Here is a 23172-nt window from a genome sequence, read left to right on the forward strand (position 1 = left end):
GTGGATGGTTGTATATGACCCTTAGGGCTCATTTCCACATGCGAGGCACACGTCCGTATCTCGCATGTGGAAACCAAGCTCTGGCGCCAGCACTCCAGAGCGGAGCGTGCGGCCGCATAGGAACACATGGAGCTGCACAGCTCTGCTCCAAAGTGCCGGCTCCACAGCTTGGTTTCCACATGCGAGATACGGATGTGTGCCTCACATGTGGAAATGAGCCCTCAGCCGGGCACTGGAAGGGGATAAATGAGATTTCGGCATTTTAGCTCCTGGTGTGGAGTCGATAGCACAATCATATGCCGCCATATACTAGACGTCCGGTAACTGGTGATAATTCCCTCATGTGTGGGGTCTATTTGTCTCCAGAGAAATCACACGTTACATTCCACACATAACACTGTGTAGAAAAGGCGGCGTGAGGTAATTGTGCCAGTAGTGAGGGGAAATAATGGCGGGAATGTCACTGAGGAGAAGTTTCCATGTAGCCTCTTTACTCTGGATATCATTCACTCCCCTGATCATGTGACCCCTGACTCCTCCCCTCCGTGACCTCATCACAGGTCCTGTGCGCACAGAGCAGCCATATATGTGGAGTGCGGCTCTGCAGGCGGAGGTAAGTGCTGGAGATTCCCCATTACTGAGCGCAGGGGGCATTAACCCCTTCTGCACTGAGACTCTTGAGGTTTCTGTTGCCACTTTATAAGAATTATTGCGTTTTTGTTCTGTTTCCTGTAATAGATACATATGGCCCAACTATGGAAGACAGGAAGTGAGGGAACGTATGGTTCTCACAGTACAGGCCCCTTTCTTCGCCCCCATTTTGCCCCTTATGCAGTATATATGATGCCCCCACACAGTGTAATGCCCCCAATATGCCCCTTATGCAGTATATACGATGCCCCCACACAGTATAATGCCCCCATTATGCCCCTGTAAGCAGATGACCGGATACAACACACCGACAAACACAAGGCGGAAGTAACCAATATAATTATTTATTTCCTGATAATGGGAATTGTGGTCACTACGGCAACAGTGAATAATGCAGAACAGGGTGATTACGAGGTGAAATATACAATATCAGACACACAATGAATTCTCCGCCTCACTCTCACTAATAGCAGCCTCTAACCACATGTTACTTTAGCTACTGACAAGGGGGATTTTTCTGACACATATAGTCGACAACACTCTACTCTGCGAACTCCGACCATAGCGGGGTCTCCGGCTCTTCCCGTTAGGCCATAAGTCCTCCTAATAAAGCCTATCAGGGCTCGCTGGGCCGCCTTCACTTCCACCAGCTTCCTCCTTGTCTCTTGTATTACCCTAGGCCAGGGGTAGGGAATCTTTTTTCTGCAAAGGGCCATTTGGATATTTATACCATCCTTCAGGGACAGTATAAACTCCACCCACAAAGTACATCCTGACTCTGGCATTGGTTTCAGGACGTAATCTTTCATTGCATGCCCTTCAGTGTCCAGTAGTGATCACTACGTGTGTGTGCTAACAGAGCAAGAAGAAATTAATGAGCTTGTGGCAATCAAAATACAGCTCCTTGCCCAAGAATGCGGTCCCTGAGAATCTGCTCGGGGGCCTGATAAAAGGTCATCGAGGGTAGTAAATGGCCCTGGGGCCTGAGGTTCCCCACCACTGCCCTAGGCCAACACCTGTACTGACTTCAGTGTTGGAAGCAATGGCCCTGCTCACTTGCGCCTCCTGCTCTGCACTGCAGGCCTATACTACTGAGCGGAGTCTCCTTACAGATCCTCAGTGCTTGACCAACAGCAGATGTCTCTTGTTCCAGAAGAAATGAAAGCTGGGATTCTGTTCTTCCCTGGCGGAGTCTGAACTCTAGGTCTTGACCGCTGCAGGTCAGGTTCTTAGGCCTTGGCAGGCATATTCTGGACTCTGGGTCTTGACCAGCTCAGATGTGGTTCTCAGGCCTTGGCTGGGTTCTGCGACAACCAGCTGCCTCGGGCACTTTACCATGGCCTGGTACATTACATTCTTCCCTGGCACCCCATTGTTTTGTTTGGTGCCAAATCTGTTCTGGCTTTGGGGCTATGGCCTTTATAATAACAGGAAATTGCATCATCAAGGTCGCTTGACCTGGTGTACCTTCTAGACTCTTCCTTGCTGACACCCTCCCTCTTCCCATTGATTCCGCAGGGTCCCGTCTGGACGGCAGATGCCAGTCTTTTTGTACAAATGCCGCACAGCCCTGTGGAATTGTTCTTCTTATGACACACCTTTTTACACCCCTTATGCTGTATATATGATGCCCCTCACACAGTATAAAGTTTCTACAGTACTGGCTTCTCTCAGACAAAATATATTTCCACAGTTCCGCCGTACCCCCACACATAGTATAATCTTCTCACAGTACCGAAGTTCCCTCCATACACAGTATATGCTGTGTTCCAAATTATTATGCAAATTGGATTTAAGTGTCTTAAAGATTTAATTGTTTTGTTTTTCAAATAAACTCGTGGATGGTATTGTGTCTCAGGGCTCAATGGATCACTGAAATCAATCTTAAACACATGTGATAATTAGTTTTCCAGGTGATTCTAATGAAAGGAAAACTACTCAAAAATGATGTTCCACATTATTATGCAGGTCACAGGTTTCAAGCAATATGGGAAATAAAAAGGATCTCTCTGCTGCTGAAAAGCGTTAAATAGTGCAATGCCTTGGTCAAGGGATGAAAAAATTAGATATTTCACGAAAACTTAAGAGTGATCATCATACTCTGATGAGATTTGTGACTGAAACAGAGCACAGACAGAGTTCATGCAAATAAAGGCATAATGAGGAAGTTTTCTGGCAGACAAATTCATTGGATTAAGAGAGCAGCTGCCAAAGTACCATTACAAAGCAGCAAACAGTTATTTGAAGCTGCTGGTGCGTCTGGAGTCCCTCGAACCTCAAGGTGTAGGATCCTTCATAGGCTTGCTGTGGTGCATAAACCTACTATTCGGCCACTCCTAAACAGTGTTCACAAGCAGAAATGGTTGCAGTGGGCCCAGACATACATGAAGACTAATTTTCAAACAGTCTTGTTTACTGATGAGTGTCGAGCAACTCTGGACGGTCCAGATGGATGGAGTAGTGGATGGTTGGTGGATGGCCACCATGTCCCAACAAAGCTGCGACGTCGGCAAGGAGGTGGAGGAGTCATGTTTTGGGCTGGAATCATGGGGAACCAACTGGTAGGGCCCTTTAAGGTTCCTGAAGGTGTGAAAATGACCTCAGCAAAGTAAATAGAGTTTCTGACTGACAACTTTCTTCCATGGTCTAAAAAGCAGAAACGTGTCATCAGGAACAAAATCATCTTCAAGCTGACAATTAATACCTCTGAGTAATTGGCTGCTATGGGCATAAAAGGAGATAAACTCATGGTGTGGCTACCATCTTCCCCTGACCTCAACCCTATGGAGAACCTTTGGAGTATCATCAAGCAAAAGATCTATGAGGGTGGGAGGCAGTTCACATCAAAACAGCAGCTCTGGGAGGCTATTCTGACTTCATGCAAAGAAATACAAGCAGAAACTCTCCATAAACTCACAAGTACAATGGATGCAAGAATTGTGAAGGTGATATCAATGAAGGGCTCCTATGTTAACATGTAACTTGGCCTGTTAGCATGTTTTGGAGTTAAATAGCTTTTTTGCTCAGTGGATGTGACCTCCTAATGCTGCAAATTCCACAAATGAGCATTTTCAGTTCTTTAAAACATATCAAATGTTTAGAAATATTACTGTGCCTAATAATTTGGAACAGTGCATTTTGAGTTTTTATTCATTTTGGAGATTTTACTGTTATCATTGGGAGGTTTCTTCTATAAAATTCGATGTATAATCTAATGGGTGATGACTTTTATTAGACTGACTGTCATTTGCACAAACCATTTAGGAAAATCCGAGAAAAATGTCCTGACCTCCCTGGGACAATGACTCTAGTATAAGCCGAGAGGGGCACTTTCAGCCTAAAAGAATGGGCTGAAAATCTCGGCTTATACTCGAGTATATACGGTAGGTTTTATTAGTAGATGTAAAGAAGAAAATTAAATACTGTAAACTAATAAATCTCCTCATATGTTTCCCTTATTATCTCCAGTAATTGTATTATTACACAGGATTTTATGATGTTACATCGGCTCATCTTCTTCTCATTCAGGTCTCTACAATATCAGATCCTCTCGGGGAATATCTTCTGTATAAGAGAATTTTCCTAATTTACCCATCAAGGATTGATATGGACAGAGACAAGATGGCGGAGAGGATAATACACCTCACCCTAGAGATCCTCTTCCGGCTTACTGGAGAGGTGAGAGATTCTGATGATGTCACATTACATCATTCTTATCTATGGGAATAACAGATGGACAGAACTGGAGAGGTGAGGACTCTGGAAATGTCTGTAGTGAGATTTATTAATGTGTCTCTCCATAACCAGAATTACACAGTAGTGAAGAAGACCTCTAGTGAGCGCTGTCAGGACCCTGTAGATGAGGATATCAATGACCAGAAGATCTTAGAACTCACCTACAAGATGATTGAGCTGCTGACTGGAGAGGTGACACTGCTGGGAATGCTGGGACATTATACAGTAAGAAGGGAGCAGGGGATGATAGTATCATTGTATGTGTCAGGTTCCTATAAGGTGTCAGGATGTCACTGTCTATTTCTCCATGGAGGAGTGGGAGTATTTAGAAGGACACAAAGATCTGTACAAGGACGTCATGATGGAGGTTCCCCAGCCCCTCACATCACCAGGTAATAGACAGGACTAAATACACACTTCCTATAATTATCTGTATGTAAAGAATGAATTCAGTCCCTGTATGTGTTTCCTCCAGATCTATCCATTAAGAGGACAACACCAGAAAGATGTCCCCATCCTCTTCTTCCACAGGACTGTAAACAAGGAGATCCCAATGTTCCTCAGGATCATCAGGTAGATGGAGAGAAGGAGTCATGACATCTCCCATATGATGTGTAGATGGCTGTGAAGGTCTTGTGTCCAGTCTTGTTTTATCCACCAGTATTATATGTTTTATACTTAGAATCATAGTTAGTTATATTCCATTGCTTCTCGTGTTTCCATGTGCAAATGAGAATAAGGATGATCCCTCTATACTGTAACATCCATTCAAATATTTTTAGACAATTAAGTCTCCTCTTGGCCTTCTTTTTGCAAGATAAACATTCCCAAATCCACCCCCTTCATGACATGTGCCGTACTAGTACTGCTCAGCAGGAGGTGCGATTGTGCCCGGAGCAGTGCTAGTACAGCGCCGCGATTACGGTGGCCTCACGGTGAGGGCCGCGGCGATCGCGTGTGGGTGTCAGCTGTATGTGACAGCTGACACCCAGCAGCAATGCCCATGATCGGTGCTATCACCGGAAATGGGTGTATAACTCCTTTGATGCCTCTATCAGTAGTGACAGCAGCATAGAGAAGCATCGCACGGGAAGGGGGCTCCCTGCGTGCTTTCCTGAGAACAATGCAATGTGATTGCGTTGTCCTGAGGGTCAACCCCCAGCACCAAGATGGCCACGGGGTCCTTCCGGGTCCTGCAGGGAGGTGACTTGTCAGCGCTTTCTTAAAGCAGGACCTGAGAAGCCTCCTTCACTGCCTGACAGATCGCTGATCTGATAATCAGCAGTACCAGATCAGATCACTCAATCCACAAAAAAAGAAAGTCCCCACTCAGATCTGTCATCTGTTAACGGAAATATAGGGGGCTTCCACGTTACTGGTAGTACAAAGGCTCTGGAAAAGCAAAATGGCTCTTCATCCGTCAAAAGAAATTCAGCAAATTTTCCGCTCCCAAATCCAAATGCCCCCTCCCTTCTGAGCCCCACTGTGCCTAAACAACGATTAGCACCCACATGTTTGGCATTTCTGTAGTGATGAGAGCCTACCTAATTTACAGGTGCGTGTCTCCAGAAGCATGAGCTGGGCATAATGTACTGGTCCCTACAGTATACTGGTCACTGCAGAGTACTGGTCACTACAATAGCAGTTTGCAATTTTCACTCTGCAACATCCACTGCTGCCTGTTTCTGGAAAACACCTATAGTGTCAAAATAGTCCCTACATCTGTAGATAAATTCCCCAAAGGGTTATAATTTCCAAATTGGGGTCCCTTATGGGGGGTACATCTGCACTGTAAGATGGTGCTACTTCCCTTCTGAGCTTTGCACTGTGACTGAAAAGTAGTTTTCGACCACATATGGGGTATGGGTGAACTCAGGAGAAATTCTCCATTTTCTCCTTTTGCCCTTGTGAAAGTACAAAATTTGTAGCTAAAAAAAAATTAATTGTGGGAAAAATTTGATTTTTCAACCCCTTCCCGACCTGTGACACAGCGTATGCGTCATGAAAGTCGGTGCCAATCCGACCTGTGACACATATGCTGTGTCACAGAATGATCGCGTCTCTGCAGATCGGGTGAAAGGGTTAACTCCCATTTTACCCGATCTGCAGAGACAGGGGGAGTGGTACTTCAGCCCAGGGGGGGTGGCTTCACCCCCCCCCGTGGCTACGATCGCTCTAATTGGCTGTTGAAAGTGAAACTGCCAATCAGAGCGATTTGTAATATTTCACCTATGAAAATGGTGAAATATTACAATCCAGCCATGGCCGATGCTGCAATAGCATCTGCCATGGCTGGAGACCCCGATCTGCCCCCACCCCACCCCACCGATCGCCTCCCCAGTCGTCCTTTTTGCCCCGATCTCCGTTCCGCTCCCCATCTCCCTCCTGTCGGCTCCCCCGGTCCTCCTGTCCCCCCCCCGTGTTCCGGTCCCACCCGCCCATACTTACCTAGCTCCGATGTCCCTCCCGGTGTCCGGCCGTCTTCTTCATGGGCGCCGCCATCTTGGAAAATGGCGGGCGCATGCGCAGTGCGCCTGCCGAATCTGCCATCCGGCAGATTCGTTCCTGCACATTTTGGTCGCTGTGAGTTCTATTACAGCGATCAAAATAAGAAAAATAGTAAATAAATCCCCCCCTTTATCACCCCCATAGGTAGGGACAATAATAAAATACAGAAAATATAATTATTTTTGTTTTTCCATTAGGGTTACTGTTAGGGTTAGGGGTAGGGTTAGGAGTACGGTTAGGGGTAGGGTTAGGGGTAGGGTTAGGGTTGCACTTAGGGTTGCACTTAGGGCTAGGGTTGCACTTAGGGTTGCACTTAGGGTTGCACTTAGGGCTAGGGTTGCACTTAGGGCTAGGGTTGCACTTAGGGCTGCACTTAGGGCAAGGGTTGCACTTAGGGCTAGGGTTGCACTTAGGGCTAGGGTTGCACTTAGGGCTAGGGTTAGAATTAGGGTTAGAATTAGGGTTAGGGTTGGAATTAGGGTTAGAATTAGGCTATGTGCACACGGTGCGGATTTGGCTGCGGATCCGCAGCGGATTGGTCGCTGCGGATTCGTATCAGTTTTCCATCACGTTTACAGTACCATGTAAACCTATGGAAAACCAAATCCGCTGTGCCCATGGTGCGGAAAATACAGCGCGGAAACGCTGCGTTGTATTTTCCGCAGCATGTCAATTCTTTGTGCAATTCCGCAGCGTTTTACACCTGTTCCTCAATAGGAATCCGCAAGTGAAATCCACACAAAAAACACTGGAAATCCGCGGTAAATCCGCAGGTAAAGCGCAGTGCGTTTTACCTGCAGATTTTTCAAAAACTGCGGAAAAATCCACACAAATCCGCAACGTGAGCACATAGCCTTAGGGTTAGGGTTGGAATTAGGGGTAAGACTAGGGTTAGGGGTGTGTTGGGGTTAGGGTTGTGGTTAGGGTTGGGATTAGAGTTAGGGGTGTGTTGGGGTTAGTGTTGGAGTTAGAATTGAGGGGTTTCCACTTTTTAGGCACATCAGGGGGTCTCCGAACGCGACACGGCGCCACCATTGATTCCAGCCAATCTTGCGTTGAAAAAGTAAAATGGTGCTCTCTCCCTTCCGAGCCCCGACGTGTGCCCAAACAGTGGTTTACCCCCACATATGGGGTAACCAGCGTACTCAGGAGAAACTGATCAACAACTTTTGGGGTCCAATTTCTCCTGTAACCCTTGGGAAAATAAAAAATTGCGGGCTAAAAAATTATTTTTGAGGAAAGAAAAATGATTTTTTATTTTCACGGCTCTGCGTTATAAACTTCTGTGAAGCACTTGGGGGTTCAAAGTGCTCACCACACATCTAGATAAGTTCCCTTGGGGGTTTAGTTTTCAAAATGGGGTCACTTGTGGGGGGTTTCTACTGTTTAGGCACATCAGGGGCTCTGCAAACGCAACGTGATGCCCGCAGAGCATTCCATCAAAGTCTGCATTTCAAAACGTCACTACTTCACTTCCAAGCTCCGGCATGTGCCCAAACAGTCGTTTACCCCCACATATGGGGTATCACCGTACTCAGGAGAAACTGGACAACAACTCTTGGGGTCAAATTTCTCCTGTTACCCTTGGGAAAATAAAAAAATCAGGGCTAAAAAAATTTTTTTTGAGGAAAGAAAACGTATTTATTATTTTCACGGCTCTGCGTTATAAACTTCTGTGAAGCACTTAGGGGTTCAAACTGCTCACCACACATCTAGATAAGTTCCTTTGGGGGTCTAGTTTCCAAAATGGGGTCACTTGTGGGGGGTTTCTACTGTTTAGGCACATCAGGGGCTCTGCAAACGCAACGTGACGCCCGCAGAGCATTCCATCAAAGTCTGCATTTCAAAACGTCACTACTTCCCTTCCGAACCCCGACGTGTGCCCAAACAGTGGTTTACCCCCACATGTGGGGTATCAGCGTACTCAGGAGAAACTGGACAACAACATTTTGGGGTCCAATTTCTCCTGTTACCCTTGGGAAAATAAAAAATTCTGGGCTAAAAATAATTTTTGAGGAAAGAAAAATTATTTTTTATTTTCACGGCTCTGCGTTATAAACTTCTGTGAAGCACTTGTTGGTTTAAAGTGCTCACTATGCATCTAGATAAGTTCCTTGGGGCGTCTCCTTTCCAAAATGGGGTCACTTGTGGGGAAGCTCCAATGTTTAGGCACACAGGGGCTCTCCAAACGCGACATGGTGTCCGCTAACGATTGGAGCTAATTTTCCATTCAAAAAGCCAAATGGCGTGCCTTCCCTTCCGAGCCTTGCCATGCGCCCAAACAGTGGTTTACCCCCACATATGAGGTATCGGCGTACTCAGGAGAAATTGCCCAACAAATTTTAGGATCCATTTTATCCTGTCGCCCATGTGAAAATTAAAAAATTGAGGCTAAAATAATTTTTTTGTGAAAAAAAAAGTACTTTTTCATTTTTACGGATCAATTTGTGAAGCACCTGGGGGTTTAAAGTGCTCTCTATGCATCTAGATAAGTTCCTTGGGGCATCTAGTTTCCAAAATGGGGTCACTTGTGGGGGAGCTCCAATGTCTAGGCACACGGGGGCTCTCCAAACGCGACATGGTGTCCGCTAAAGATTGGAGCCAATTTTTCATTCAAAAAGTCAAATGGCGCTCCTTCCCTTCCGAGTTCTGCCGTGCGCCCAAACAGTGGTTTACCCCCACATATGAGGTATCTGCGTACTCAGAACAAATTGGACAACAACTTTCGTGGTCCAGTTTCTCCTTTTACCCTTGGGAAAATAAAAAAATTGTTGCTAAAAGATCATTTTTGTGACTAAAAAGTTAAATGTTCATTTTTTCCTTCCATGTTGCTTCTGCTGCTGTGAAACACCTGAAGGGTTAATAAACTTCTTGAATGTGGTTTTGAGCACCTTGAGGGGTGCAGTTTTTAGAATGGTGTCACTTTTGGGTATTTTCAGCCATATAGAACCCTCAAATTGACTTCAAATGTGAGGTGGTCCCTAAAAAAAATGGGAAATCACTGGTCGAATTTTAACCCTTATAACTTCCTAGCAAAAAAAATGTTGTTTCCAAAATTGTGCTGATGTAAAGTAGACATGTGGGAAATGTTATTTATTAACTATTTTGTGTCACATAACTCTCTGGTTTAACAGAATAAAAATTCAAAATGTGAAAATTGCAAAATTTTCAAAATTTTCGCCAAATTTCCATTTTTTTTCACAAATAAACGCAGAAATTATCGACCTAAATTTACCACTAACATGAAGCCCAATATGTCACGAAAAAACATTCTCAGAATCGCTAGGATCCGTTGAAGCGTTCCCGAGTTATTACCTCAGAAAGGGACACTGGTCAGAATTGCAAAAAACGGCAACGTCATTAAGGCCAAAATAGGCTGGGTCATGAAGGGGTTAATTTTTACAACCTAATGTTATAAACGTCTGTGAAGCACCTGGGGGTTCAAGGTGCTCAATACAAATCTGGATAAGGTCCCAAAGGGGTCTAGTTTCCAAAATGGTGTCGCATGTGGGGGTTTCCACTGTTTGGCACATCAGGAGCCAGGGGCTGGCTGGCAAATTTTAGCCTGGGGGCAAGCATAATGCAGTGGCCCACTGTGACGTGGGCCGGGGCCCATCTTAAGGCTTGGGTCTCCTGTAGTAGCACTTGAGTATAGCACATGTGCCACAGAGGTACACCTTCTAACAACCCATTTCATAAAAATGGTTGAGGAACAATAAATACTTATCAATAGAAAAAATGCTCTGTTATTTGTGATGCAGTGACCCCTGTGGCAGCTAGGGGGCGCTGTGTGTGAGCCTCAGGATATGCATGGAGGCGTATCTGTTGTTATAATGGTGGTGAAACAGTGACTGGCAGAATTGTAAGTGGCGGATATGTGCCGCAGAGGGAGTCCGCGTGGTAAGTCTGATGTAATGTTGTTGTTCTGGGACCTGTAGTCTCTCAAGTATTTGTATAGTTGTAAGGGAGACTTACTAGGCTAGTTATGAAAGATGGGCGGGTCAAACTGGCCACACACACACTCTCCCACCTGTGGGAGTGGTTACAGCTGCATAATATGACCAGGGTGTGGGTCACATGTTCGCTGAGTGTGGACCTGAATGGTCTATACTGGAAGGTCGTGGAGAACCTTTGTGTTGGGAGTGTCGTCTCCCTGAAGAGCACGTGGTGGGGCTTTGGACCAGGTGGCCTGGGGTGTTGGACAGATGTCCTGAATAGCACCTGGACAGGTCACATACCTGTGTGTTGGGCGGTCCCATGTGGGATGAATGTCCTGAATAGCGCACAGTAAGACTATGGTCCTGGACAGTCTGTGTTGGAAGCTCCTGTGAGTGGAGCACCTGAGAGACTGTGGACCTGGATGGTCTGTGTTGGGGAAGCTACCGTCCTTTGGTGGCTCTGGACTGACTGATGTGTGCTGGCCAGGCAAGTTGGTGAACCCTGTAAGGCAGTTTCCCCAGGAGAGAGGACTGACGAGGAGTCAGCAGGTGGAGCAGGAGCTCCCATAAGGTACCATTGACTGTTGGTGCTTGTGATATGCTATGAACTGTGTGGTCTCTTACGGTAACTGAACGAAGCGAGGTTCAGGGTGTTTAGAGACCGCGACCCAATGTCATGTGCGCTATTTGACTAGGGACATTGGTGAACTGTTCGGCTTACGGACACCCATGGTAACTGGACGAAGTGTGAGGTCCAGCATGTTTAGTGTCCGTGAGATAAAGCCGAGATATGAAGTGTCTAAAGATACCTTCACACGAAACGACTTTGTAACGATATCGCTAGCGATCCGTGACGTTGCAGCGTCCTGGCTAGCGATATCGTTTAGTTTGACAGGCAGCAGCGATCAGGATCCTGCTGTGATGTCGCTGGTCGCTGAATAAAGTTCAGAACTTTATTTGGTCGTCCGATCGCCGTGTATCGTTGTGTTTGACAGCAAAAGCAACGATACCAGCGATATTTTACACTGGTAACCAGGGTAAACATTGGGTTACTAAGCGCAGGGCCGCGCTTAGTAACCCGATGTTTACCCTGGTTACCAGTGTAAAATGTAAAAAAAACAAACCGTACATACTTACATTCGCATCCCCCGCCGTCTGCTTCCCACACTGACTGAGCGCCGCAAAGTGAAAGTGAAAGCACAGCACAGCGGTGACGTCACCGCTGTGCCCTGCTACTGCCGGCGCTCAGTCAGTCAGTCAGTGCAGGAAGCGGACGCCGGGGGACGCGAATGTAAGTATGTACTGTTTGTTTTTTTACATTTTACGCTGGTAACCAGGGTAAACATCGGGTTACTAAGCGCGGCCCTGCGCTTAGCAACCCGATGTTTACCCTGGTTACCCGGGGACCTCGGCATCGTTGGTCGCTGGAGAGTGGTCTGTGTGACAGCTCTCCAGCGATCAAACAGCGACGCTGCAGCGATCGGCATCGTTGTCGCTATCGCTGCAGCGTCGTTTCGTGTGAAGGTACCTTAAGGTAAAGCTGCAACTTAATGTCACCGGTTGGTGCCTATTGTGTTCCACGAAGTGTAATGAACTGTGCATAACCCGGTTTATGATGCCATAATAAACCGTATAGACTGTGTTTAAGTGAAAAACGTGCCCGTGTGCTTGAATTCTCTGCGAAGCGAGTATTCCCCAATGCGTTAGTGAGCGCAATCTTACATATTGTATCACCATCGATAACACAAGTGCTCAATTAACAAATTGCCTGGTTGCTAGGGAATCCCCACATGTACTTATGCTGGCTAACAGATGTAAATCATTCAGCTGCGGCAAGAAAAACTAAATCTCTGAGCACTAAAAAATACTCGGAGGCCCCCCGAGCATGCTCGAGAAATCTCGAGTAACGAGTTTATTCGCTCATCACTGGTGACCTCCGATACACTCCATGAAACACTGGATCTGCCGGAAGGTCACAAAGGAGCCCAATGGGAGCAACACTGGAAACAGATGATGATGGCAGAGGGTGAGTATAAAGCAGGGAGCAGGAGACTTACATTTAGAGCACCACTCCAGCACTGAAGAAAAACAAATTGCTAGAGCGGTGCTTTAAACACTGAGAATTCTCATACAGTTAGCGAAGATCTCATCAGAGGTGAACTTCCACAAATAATTTCCAGCACATCTTGAAATTGAACTAGTTCCAAGAGATCTCGCTCCACGGACATGATCATAAAGGCTTCAAGCAGGTCTTGTCCCATTGTAACCCGCAGTCTTGTCTTCATGAGTTTAAGCTTGCTGAATGCTCTTTCACATGCAACTTGTCAGAAAGATGGAGTCAGTAAGTGCTCATATGCCACAGTCAGAGTCTCATAGGCAGCTGTAGAGATTGTACTTCATGAGTAATCGGTGACTGCAGAGGAAGCAATTTTTACATGACTTGCATTTCATTTTGACAACGTCTGTAGGTACGCCCCATTCATCTCCATCTCCTCCATATTCTTCTGTAGCTGCAGTTGCTTTTTCTGGTTCATCCAAGTGCACCATCAACTTAGGAAAGAGGTTTGCAAAACTTTTGAGCTCACTAATAAGAGCTTCTTCATTAACTTTTGATAATTCTGAGATTCTTGTTAGGTTGCCTTCCTTGAGTAGGTTGGGGTCATTTTGAATATTTTCAAAAAATGTTGGCTGCAAAAATTGAGTATCAATTATCAACTGTTTATTTTCTGAAAATCTTTCAGTGAGGCTTGTCAAAATCTGATCTAAAATTGGCCTGTATACTTCCACACGAAAACGTTGTGTTTGATCAGCCGGCCGTTCATCAACTGAGCTTTCACCTGCCATTCTTTTCTTTCTAAACAATTGAAATAGCAGCCTTATTTCCCAGCCAGACCATAATAAAGGTAAATATAAAATATCTTAAACTCATATTATCAATAGGGTCAAACAAACCAAAATGTGACTGCTAAAATGCTAAAAAATTGAATGGCTGACCATTCGGATCACTAAAAAGAACAAAAAAATAAATAAATAGGATAACGAATAAATATAATTAAAAATGATCTAAATATATAATAAAACAAAACATACTAGGATGATACAATAAAAAATGCCTATTTTATATATTATTTGGTAAACGGTAGCATTGTGCCCGTACTTGGAAAGCAGATACAACAATAATTTAAAAATAATTTTAAAAAATTCATGTGTATTATTGTACAAATAATGGCAGCAGAGGTGAAAAAGCAAATGCAAAGATAAAGTATAATATCACATAAAATATTCTATAACCATCAGATAAAAGGGAGGTATGGTGTGCACAAAAATCAATACTAGAAAATATATATTATAATATATACATGTGCAATAAACCCCCATCAATATTAACTAAGTGTACTCAAAAAAGTGCATGGTGCAATATAGAATGTATATATAAATTAAGTGGAAGAAAGATCAAAATATAATGACAATATGGTCAAAAAAGTGCACCCCGACCCGCTTTTTGGATAAATCCTTCCCGTGACGAAGGATTTATCCAAAACGCGCGTTGGGGTGCGCTGTACTTGAAGAATCTTTAGATTTTATACACAACTTTGGTATATATGCATGGGAGATGTGTGTGTGTGTATGTATGTATGTATGTATGTATGTATGTATGTATGTATGTATGTATGTATGTATGTATATATATATATATATATATATATATATATATATATATATATATATATATATATATACATATATACACTAGATTGTGGCCCGATTCTAACGCATCGGGTATTCTAGAATATGCATGTCCCCGTAGTATATGGACAATGATGATTCCAGAATTCGCTGCAGACTGTGCCCGTCGCTGATTGGTCGAGGCAACCTTTATGACATCATCGTCGCCATGGCAACCATTATGACATCTACGCCGATACTGTGCCCGTCGCTGATTGGTCGAGGCCTGGCGACCTCGACCAATCAGAGACGCGGGATTTCCAGGACAGACAGACAGACAGACAGAAAAACCCTTAGACAATTATATATATAGATATATATATAATTATACATACAGTATATGTATGCTATATCATCCACACTTTGGTTCTTTGCACTTATATTTTCATTATATTTTGATATCTTTTTCTATTTAATTTATATATACCGTACATTCTATATTGCACCATGCACTTTTTTGAGTATACTTAGTTAATATTGATGGGAGTACCACAATGCATGGCCCGGAGCGTCGCGAGGAACAGGAAAGGCGGCGGAAGGTGAGAATAGCACGATTTTTCATTTTTTTTAAATTATTTTTAACATTAGATCTTTTTACTATTGATGCTGCATAGGCAGCATCAATAGTAAAAAGTTAATCACATAGGGTTAATACCAGCGTTAACAGACTGCGCTACACCGCGTTATGCCGCGGTGTAACACAGTCGGTTTAACGGACTGCTACAACGCTATGTGGGTGGCGGGCGCTGACTGGGGGGGGGGAGTATGGAGGGGGCACTGAGTGCAGGGGAGTAGGGAGTGGCCATTTCGCGGCCGGACTGTGCCTGTCGCTGATTGGTCACAGCCAGCTGGCCGCGACCAATCAGCGACTTGGGATTTCTGTGACAGACAGAAAGACAGACAGAAAGACGGAAGTGACCCTTAGACAATTATATAGTAGATATCATTTTTAATTATATTTATTTGTTATCCTATTTTGTTTTTGTTTTTTTTCCTTTTTATTCTTTTCCTTCTGCCAGTCTTCTTCACTTGGATTTATGTTTCAATATCCAAGAAATAATATCACGACTCGATGTTTTATCATTCATTGTTAATGCAAACTGTGTAGCAGTTTCTTTAATATGTTCAAATATTATCTTCTTAAGCTGGTCAATCGCATTTTCAATCATTGTCCATGCTACCATAAAGTCAAGGCTACCTGTCTGCCAATTTTCTGAAACAGGCCCGATAATAACATCAAAAATAGGAGGAAACACGTGTGCTGTTAAAATGGTCTTGAACTCGCACAGCTTTTCATACCGGGATGCAGCCTCAGATGAATTTCTTAAATCACAGTTGTGCATTTGTGAGATTAAAAATAAAACCTCAATGGCATCCAGAAAAAGAGATTGCTTCTCCCCAAATAGCCAATTAAGAGCCTTCTTCTTTGCCCACCATCTTGTTTCTCCAAATTTCTGTACTCTTTAAAGTTTTTCATGACCATGGCTTTTTTGAAGTTGTTCTCCCCAAATGTTCATTCGCTTGTGTGAATCTCCAATAAAGGATGCCATGCGAATTAACAGCGCAAAACAGTTTTTTGCCTCAAGGACCTCCCAACAATCGGAGATACAGAGATTGAGGATGTGACTGTAGCACCAGATGTTAATAGTCAGGCACTTCTTTAGCAATCTGTGCTCGTAAGCCTACATATGAACTTCACATATTTGCTGCACCATCAAATGATTCTTCAGCGATCTTATGGTAGTCAAGTCCAAGTACTTTGAAGTTAGCCATTAACAGTTCATGAAATCCTCGACCAGATGCATCTTTAACTGGAAGAACAGAAATGAGTCGTTCCTGAATCTCTTCATTTTTCACATACCTTAAGAGAACTGTTGCTTGATCTACAATCCCTGCATCTTGAGTGGAATCAACTTGGATGCTAAATCTCTTTTCACCAATTCCACAAACTATGGCTTGTTTTACACAATGACCCACTGCCATAACAACTTTATTAGCGGTCTTGTATGATAAAAAGTCACTAAACTTCCACGACAAACTGCCATTTTCCCGGCTTTTCCTCTTTTTTCCTTTTTCACTCTTTTGAATACTTTTTTCAAGGTGATTTTTTAATGGTACGTCATAATGGGATAACAGTAAGATCATTTCCAAAAAATGACCATGGTTAATTTCATTATTGTTAAGGTTGTAGAGTGACTCGTTGGTTCCATGGGTACGAAATGGCAAGCCTTGCTTCCCTAATAGTTTTACCACATCAAAAATGCATTTCATGACTTCAATATTCTGAAGTGCTTCCTTCTTTCATTTTGAAGCTTGACCTGGGTTTATTAACATGTCGATGGTTTTGTTTTTCTTTGCATTATCGTCATCACAATCACTGTTTGATAATTCATGTTTTATAACAGCTTGGTAGCAGTGTCTAAAATTTGTAGAGCCATCAGTAAAATGTGAAACAGCATTTGAAAAGCCAATGCATATGCTGCAGATAAATGCTTCAATTTTTCGATTTATCACCTTTAAGGTTAGCCAAGAGCGCATAACATGATCTCCATTTTGTTTCCTCCGATAATAGAAATCTGGGATGTGGTCGCAATCCAAGGTAGTAGGTTGATAAGGATGTTGTTCTACAAATGCAATTTTTTTCAGCAACAGAACTTGATGAAGATAGCACAAATGAAAGGCTGGTATATATTTTTTCTACATCTAAAGGTACCGTCACACTCAGTGACGCTGCAGCGATATAGACAACGAGCCGATCGCTGCAGCGTCGCTGTTCAGGTCTCTGGGGAGCTGTCACACAGACAGCTCTCTCCAGCGACCAACGATCAGGGGAACGACTTCGGCATCGTTGAAACTGTCTTCAACGATGCCGAAGTCCCCCTGCAGCACCCGGGTAACCAGGGTAAACATCGGGTTACTAAGCGCAGGGCCGCGCTTAGTAACCCGATATTTACCCTGGTTACCATTGTAAAGGTTAAAAAAAAAAAGAGTACATACTCCCCTTCTGATGTCTGTCACGTCCCCCGGTGTCCACAGGGTTACGCACTGCTGCTCAGAGCTTCCTGCACTGAATGTGTCAGCGCGGCCGGAAAGCAGAGCACAGCGGTGACGTCACCGCTGTGCTCTGCTTCACTGGCAGCACTGACATTCAGTGAGTGCAGGAAGCTCTGAGCAGCAGTTTTAACCCTGTGGACGCCGGGGGACGTGACAGACATCAGAAGGTGAGTATGTACTGGGTTTTTTTTTACTTTTACAATGGTAACCAGGGTAAATATTGGGTTACTAAGCGCGGCCCTGCGCTTAGTAACCCGATATTTACCCTGGTTACCATTGTAAAACATTGCTGGCATCGTTGCTTTTGCTGTCAAACACGACGATACACGCCGACCTGACGACCCAATAAAGTTCTGGACTTCTAGCTCTGACCAGCGATATCACAGCGGGATCCAGATCGCTGCTGCGTGTCAAACACAACGAGATCGCTATCCAGGACGCTGCAACGTCACGGATCGCTGTCGTTCTCGCTGCAAAGTCGCTTAGTGTGAAGGTACCTTAAGTCATTGCTTTCTGATATCATGGTGACCTCTTGCTCTGGAAGGTTAATTTGTTCTGCTTGGGAAGCACTGTGTGATTGTGGTTGAAAGCTCTGCCGTGAGCTGCTTTCAGGGAAAACCTCTATATCACTAGCATTAGCATCCAAATCTCCTTCATTCGTATGTAACATTTTTGGAGACCTTGAAAGTTCACTTGGATCAGCCAAAATCTCCTCAGTATTACTTTTTGGTTGTTTCATCTGTTCCCTAAGAAAAGATTTGTGTCAGTGAAAACAAAGGTCTTTTGTTTATAGCGCTTTAATGCCGCACTACCACCTAAACCAATATAGGTCTGGCCCATCAGTAGCCCTGGGGTCTGACAAGTGCATTGTTTTTTTCTATGAGTTTTACTATTAAACATTTGAAAAGTGTAAATGTTTAAAGCAATATGGACATGGTGACATTTCATTGGTCTTGAAACTGCCAAAAGCTCAACCATTTTTAGTGGATAATGAAAATGATCATACATTTAGGTGTTACTGCGGCTTAAAGATATTCGTGCAGAAACCAAATAAACATAATATGCTCAAGAAAATCCATTTTGATACAGCAAAGATATATATCTTGGTACCGTGTTAGCCAGTGGATAGAAAAATATTTAGAATTGAGAGTCCTCAGTGGTTGATACCTTTTAATGGCTAACTGAAAAGATGGTAACAAATTGCGAGCTTTCAAGACTACTCAGGTCTCTTCATCAGGCATAGACTAAAAGAAATTCTGGAGAAACACATATTTATGCACAACACATCACAGAAAAAAAAAACATAGATAAGACAGGTGACATGAAGCAGAATTACCATGAGTGATAAACAGTTATGTCCATAAATATTGGACTACCGTATTTTCCGGCGTATAAGACGACTGGGCATATAAGACGACCCCCCAACTTTTCCAGTTAAAATGTAAAATCTTCTTAAAAGTCGGGGGTCTTCTTATAAACCGTGTCGTCTTATAGGGCCGGTGACTTTTGTGCCTTTTGGGGGGGGGGAGTGGGCCTGATGACGACGAGGGGGCGTCTCACAGGAAAGTGAGTATCCCCCATTACCTCATTGTATCGCTGCAGCGTGGGGTCTCTGCTGGGAGCGGCGGCTGCTGATCCTCATTGTGCCGCATGGGTGCTGTGGGGCGGCGGCTCCTCTTCTTCAGTGTGGGGCCTCTGTGCTGCTTGGCGGCGGCTTATCTTCAGGCAGTCGGCGCTCCTCCGGTATCTCCTTAAAGCCAGGAGGCCCCGCGGCGCCGGCAACTCCATCGGTGCAATGCAGTGGCCTCCGGGAACATGGCCGCTGCTCAGATTCAGAGATCTGAATCTGAGCATGCGCCGCCCCCAGCGGCCATTTTCCCGGAGACAGTTCCATTGCTGCTATGCGGTGGCCTCCGGGAAAATGGCCGCTGGGGGCGGCGCATGCTCAGATTCAGATCTCTGAATCTGAGCAGCGGCCATGTTCCCGGAGGCCACTGCATTGCACCGATGGAGTTGCCGGCAGGGCCTCCGGACTTTAAGGAGATACCGGAGGAGCCCCGACTGCCTGAAGATAAGCCGCCGCCGCCGCCCAGCAGCACAGAGGCCCCACACTGAAGAAGAGGAGCCGCCGCCCCACAGCACAGCCGCCGCTCCCAGCAGAGACCCCACGCTGCAGTGATACAATGAGGTAATGGGGGATACTCACTTTCCTGTGAGACGCCCCCTAGTCGTCATCAGGCCCACTCCCCCCCCACCCACCATATACACCCGGCAAGGCGAACCCGGCATATAAGACGACCCCCGACTTTTAAGAAGATTTTCAGGGGTTAAAAAGTCGTCTTATACGCCGGAAAATACGGTAGTTCTTAGATAAGGAAGGAATGTTTTATTGTCCTCTAATTAGGGTCTGGTTCTGTTGTGATGACCCCACATGGTCTGAGGGACAAATTCCTTAGTTCCTTAGTTGATGTAAAAAGTCATAAATCCATGCGACATATTCATTCCTGCACTAAGACTGTCAAAGGTCATCATCAGTTTATTTTCCCAAACTTTTCTGTCTCTTAGATTTGAAGCTACCTTTTAATACAAATAATTTCATGTCCATAATGTTATGATCCGGTAGACAGAAATGTTTTGCAACAGGTAGTTCCATTCTTTTTTCTCTTATTGTATGGCGGTGACAATTCATCCTTGTTCTCAGTTTCTGCCCTGTCTCCCCTACATACAGACCCCCAGTTGGACATTTAGTACAGATAATTAGGTGCACCACATTAGATGTGATGCAGCTGAAAGTACCTGGTATCTTGTAGTCCTGATGTGAATTGGGGATCTTTATTTTGTCCGTGGTCATTATAAATGAACATGTATTACATTTTTTCTGATTGCAAGGGAAGGTTCCTGCAGCTGTTGGAGAGGACAGGGAGCTTCTGACTATGATACTTCTTAGATTTGGGGGCTGCCTAAAAGACAGTAGTAAGGGGTCTGGAAAAATGGATTGTAGTCGGGCATGTTTTTGTAGTAAAGGTTGTAATTTCCATGCAGCTCCCCTTAGCACCTCCAGATTTGGATTGTAGGTGACCACTAGAGGCACCCGGTTGTTTTCTTCTTTAGCTTTGTAATGTAGCAGGTGACTCCTTAATATTCTGGTGGCTCTTGTAATCTGGTTTTCAGTTGCTCTTGGATGGTAGCCCTGATTCAAAAAGGCCTTTGTAAGGCGACCAAGGTGTTCATCTCTATCCATGGGGTATGAACATATATACAATTGTATCTGATGGCTCGGCTGTAGACAATAGAATCTTTTATGTGTTTTGGATGGAAACTGTTCCATTTATGTTGGACGGTCGATTGGCTTCTGATACAGGGATGTTTCTATTTCATTGTTCAGCAGCTTAATGATGGTGTAACTTCAGGTAAGGTAACTTCAAATCTAAAAGAGACAGAAGAGTTTGGGAATATAAGCTGATTATGATCTTTGACACTCAGTGCAGGAATGAATGTGTAGCATGGATTTATGTCTTTTTACATCAACTAAGGAATTTGCCCCTCAGACCATGTGGGGTCATCACAACAGAACCAGACCCCAATCAGAGAACTATAAAACATTCCTTCCTTATCTAAGACCTAGTCCAATATTTATGGACATAACTGTTTATCACTCATGGTAATTCTGCTTCATGTCACCTGTCTTATCTATGTTTTTTTTTTTCTGTGATGTGTTGTGCATAAATATGTGATTCTTCAGAATTTCTTTTAGTCTTTGCCTGATGAAGAGACCTGAGTAGTTTCGAAAGCTTGCAATTTGTTACCATCTTTTCAGTTAGCCATTAAAAGGTATCAACCACTGAGGACTCTCAACAAGAAAATCCATGAACTCAAAGTAAAACATCGTGCAAAGATTGGGTGCTGTACGTTCACTCTTACAATCACTACCATTATTGTTAGCATAATATTTGTAGTATCTTTCTTTAACATTGTGATTATGTTAAAGCATGCTATATCATATCCCTCTGAAGGTGCAGTTAAAGGGCCATATACGTTGGACTGAAATTTGCCCACAATGTTACCATGGCCCGCAGCTCTCTTGAGCCGGTCACGACAGCTGCATATGTATCTGCCAGGTTCTGCTTGGGAAAGCTGCAGGTCAATCTGTATATTGTGGGCAGATTTTAATCCGACTTATACGGCCCTTTGACTGCGCACTTATGGTGGATCTCATGCCAGAGAGGTATGTGGACCTATAGACTTACTATTGAGCCCATACAATGCTCTATGCACTCGGCTCTTGCAGGAGCTAGGCATTTCAGAGCATTCTTTTGACTAATCGGGAAACCCCAATGACGGGAAGCACAAAAGCCTTTATAATATTTAAAAAATGTTTGCATATGATTGGTACTTTTTAACCATTTTCAGCCATAATTTAAAGAAATAGATAAAGTAACAAATAATTTATTTTTATAAACAAGTAAGAGTGACTGCATACAGCTCTACGACCTTCTGACATTTTTTAACGGGAACCTGTCACCTCGTTTTGCCACTATAAGATGTGGCCACTGACTTTCAGGGCTTATCTACAGCATTCTAGAATGCCATAGATAAGCCCACGATCTGACCTGTAAGACAAGAAAAATAAGTTTTATTATACTTGTCATGAGCGGGGTTGTTTGGTTGCCCCAGTTCTTTCTTCAGGGATTTACTTATATCCCACTTCCCAGTTCCGGTTTGGAACTTGCAGCTCTCTGGCGCCCCCTTACCCTCAGGTCAGTCAGGGAACTGCACCTAGGATAATTATTCGCCAGAAAGGCTGCCTTGCTATGTACTGGCTATTGGACAGACTGCAGCGAATACGATATAACTACTCCCGCTCAGGCAGGTATTATAATTATCAAACGCTGTCCGTCGCTGCCAGTTTTGCCCAACCAGCTCAGAATGCTTCGCTGCCACGAGCTCCTATTACTATGATTAATAATGAGTCAGGAGCCAACCCAATCAGTAGCGTGATTTACTTCAGAGGACATACGTTTTAGAGCAAGGAGAACAAGACTAGTAGATATTATAGCTTTTACTCCAAAAAGATTAGACAGTGTTTACAAAAAGTATAAAAAATGATATTACGAGATGAGACAATTATAGTATGTACAAAACGATTACAAAATAAAAGGGATTAAAGTTGAAAAACACTTACAGTTCTCTCATATCATGGCAGGCTGTGTGGCTGGCGGGAAGGGCAATACATTCCAATGCATCAGAGCAGATTGCAGAGTTTCTGTTAGCTGACTTCCTGGGCAAAAGACACTCCTAAAATGAGGCTGAATCTCTTATACCCTCGGCTCGTGACATCACTGAGGGGCTGGATACTCCCCTTTTATGAAAGTTATGAAATCCAATTATTCGCCATAATTCCTGGGGGGAAGCCCATAGAAGGAAGACAAAATTATCATTTTTCTCAGCATGAAAGGGATGTTCATTTAAGTCTAAACACGATTTGGGTATATGCCTCGGTTAAGCTGTAATCCACTACTTGGATTCTGCCGGTACGGGAAATTAGGAAACGCACTGGTGT

The 23172-nt window shown here is 44.1% G+C and overlaps 1 protein-coding gene across 1 annotated transcript; it reads left to right on the forward strand.

The window, feature by feature from the left end:
- Positions 1-528: 528 nt before the first annotated feature.
- Positions 529-5085, forward strand: LOC143769350 (gastrula zinc finger protein XlCGF66.1-like). The gene is made up of 5 exons (XM_077257831.1): positions 529-613; positions 4180-4329; positions 4459-4578; positions 4655-4778; positions 4862-5085. Exons 1-5 carry the CDS (start codon positions 587-589, stop codon positions 4981-4983), a joined length of 543 nt encoding a protein of 180 aa, XP_077113946.1. The 5' UTR covers positions 529-586; the 3' UTR covers positions 4984-5085.
- Positions 5086-23172: the final 18087 nt, after the last annotated feature.

The sequence above is a fragment of the Ranitomeya variabilis genome, chromosome 4 (genome assembly GCF_051348905.1).
Source record: "Ranitomeya variabilis isolate aRanVar5 chromosome 4, aRanVar5.hap1, whole genome shotgun sequence".
In the NCBI taxonomy this organism is placed as follows: domain Eukaryota; kingdom Metazoa; phylum Chordata; class Amphibia; order Anura; family Dendrobatidae; genus Ranitomeya; species Ranitomeya variabilis.

Bases quoted from the DNA above. Each gene is read 5' to 3' on its own strand.
- LOC143769350 (XM_077257831.1), top strand. From the start codon at position 587: ATGTGGAGTGCGGCTCTGCAGGCGGAG. The intron at 4,579-4,654 runs GTGACACTGCTG...TGTATGTGTCAG, and splicing joins TTGAGCTGCTGACTGGAGAG to GTTCCTATAAGGTGTCAGGA. The intron at 4,779-4,861 runs GTAATAGACAGG...TGTTTCCTCCAG, and splicing joins CCAGCCCCTCACATCACCAG to ATCTATCCATTAAGAGGACA.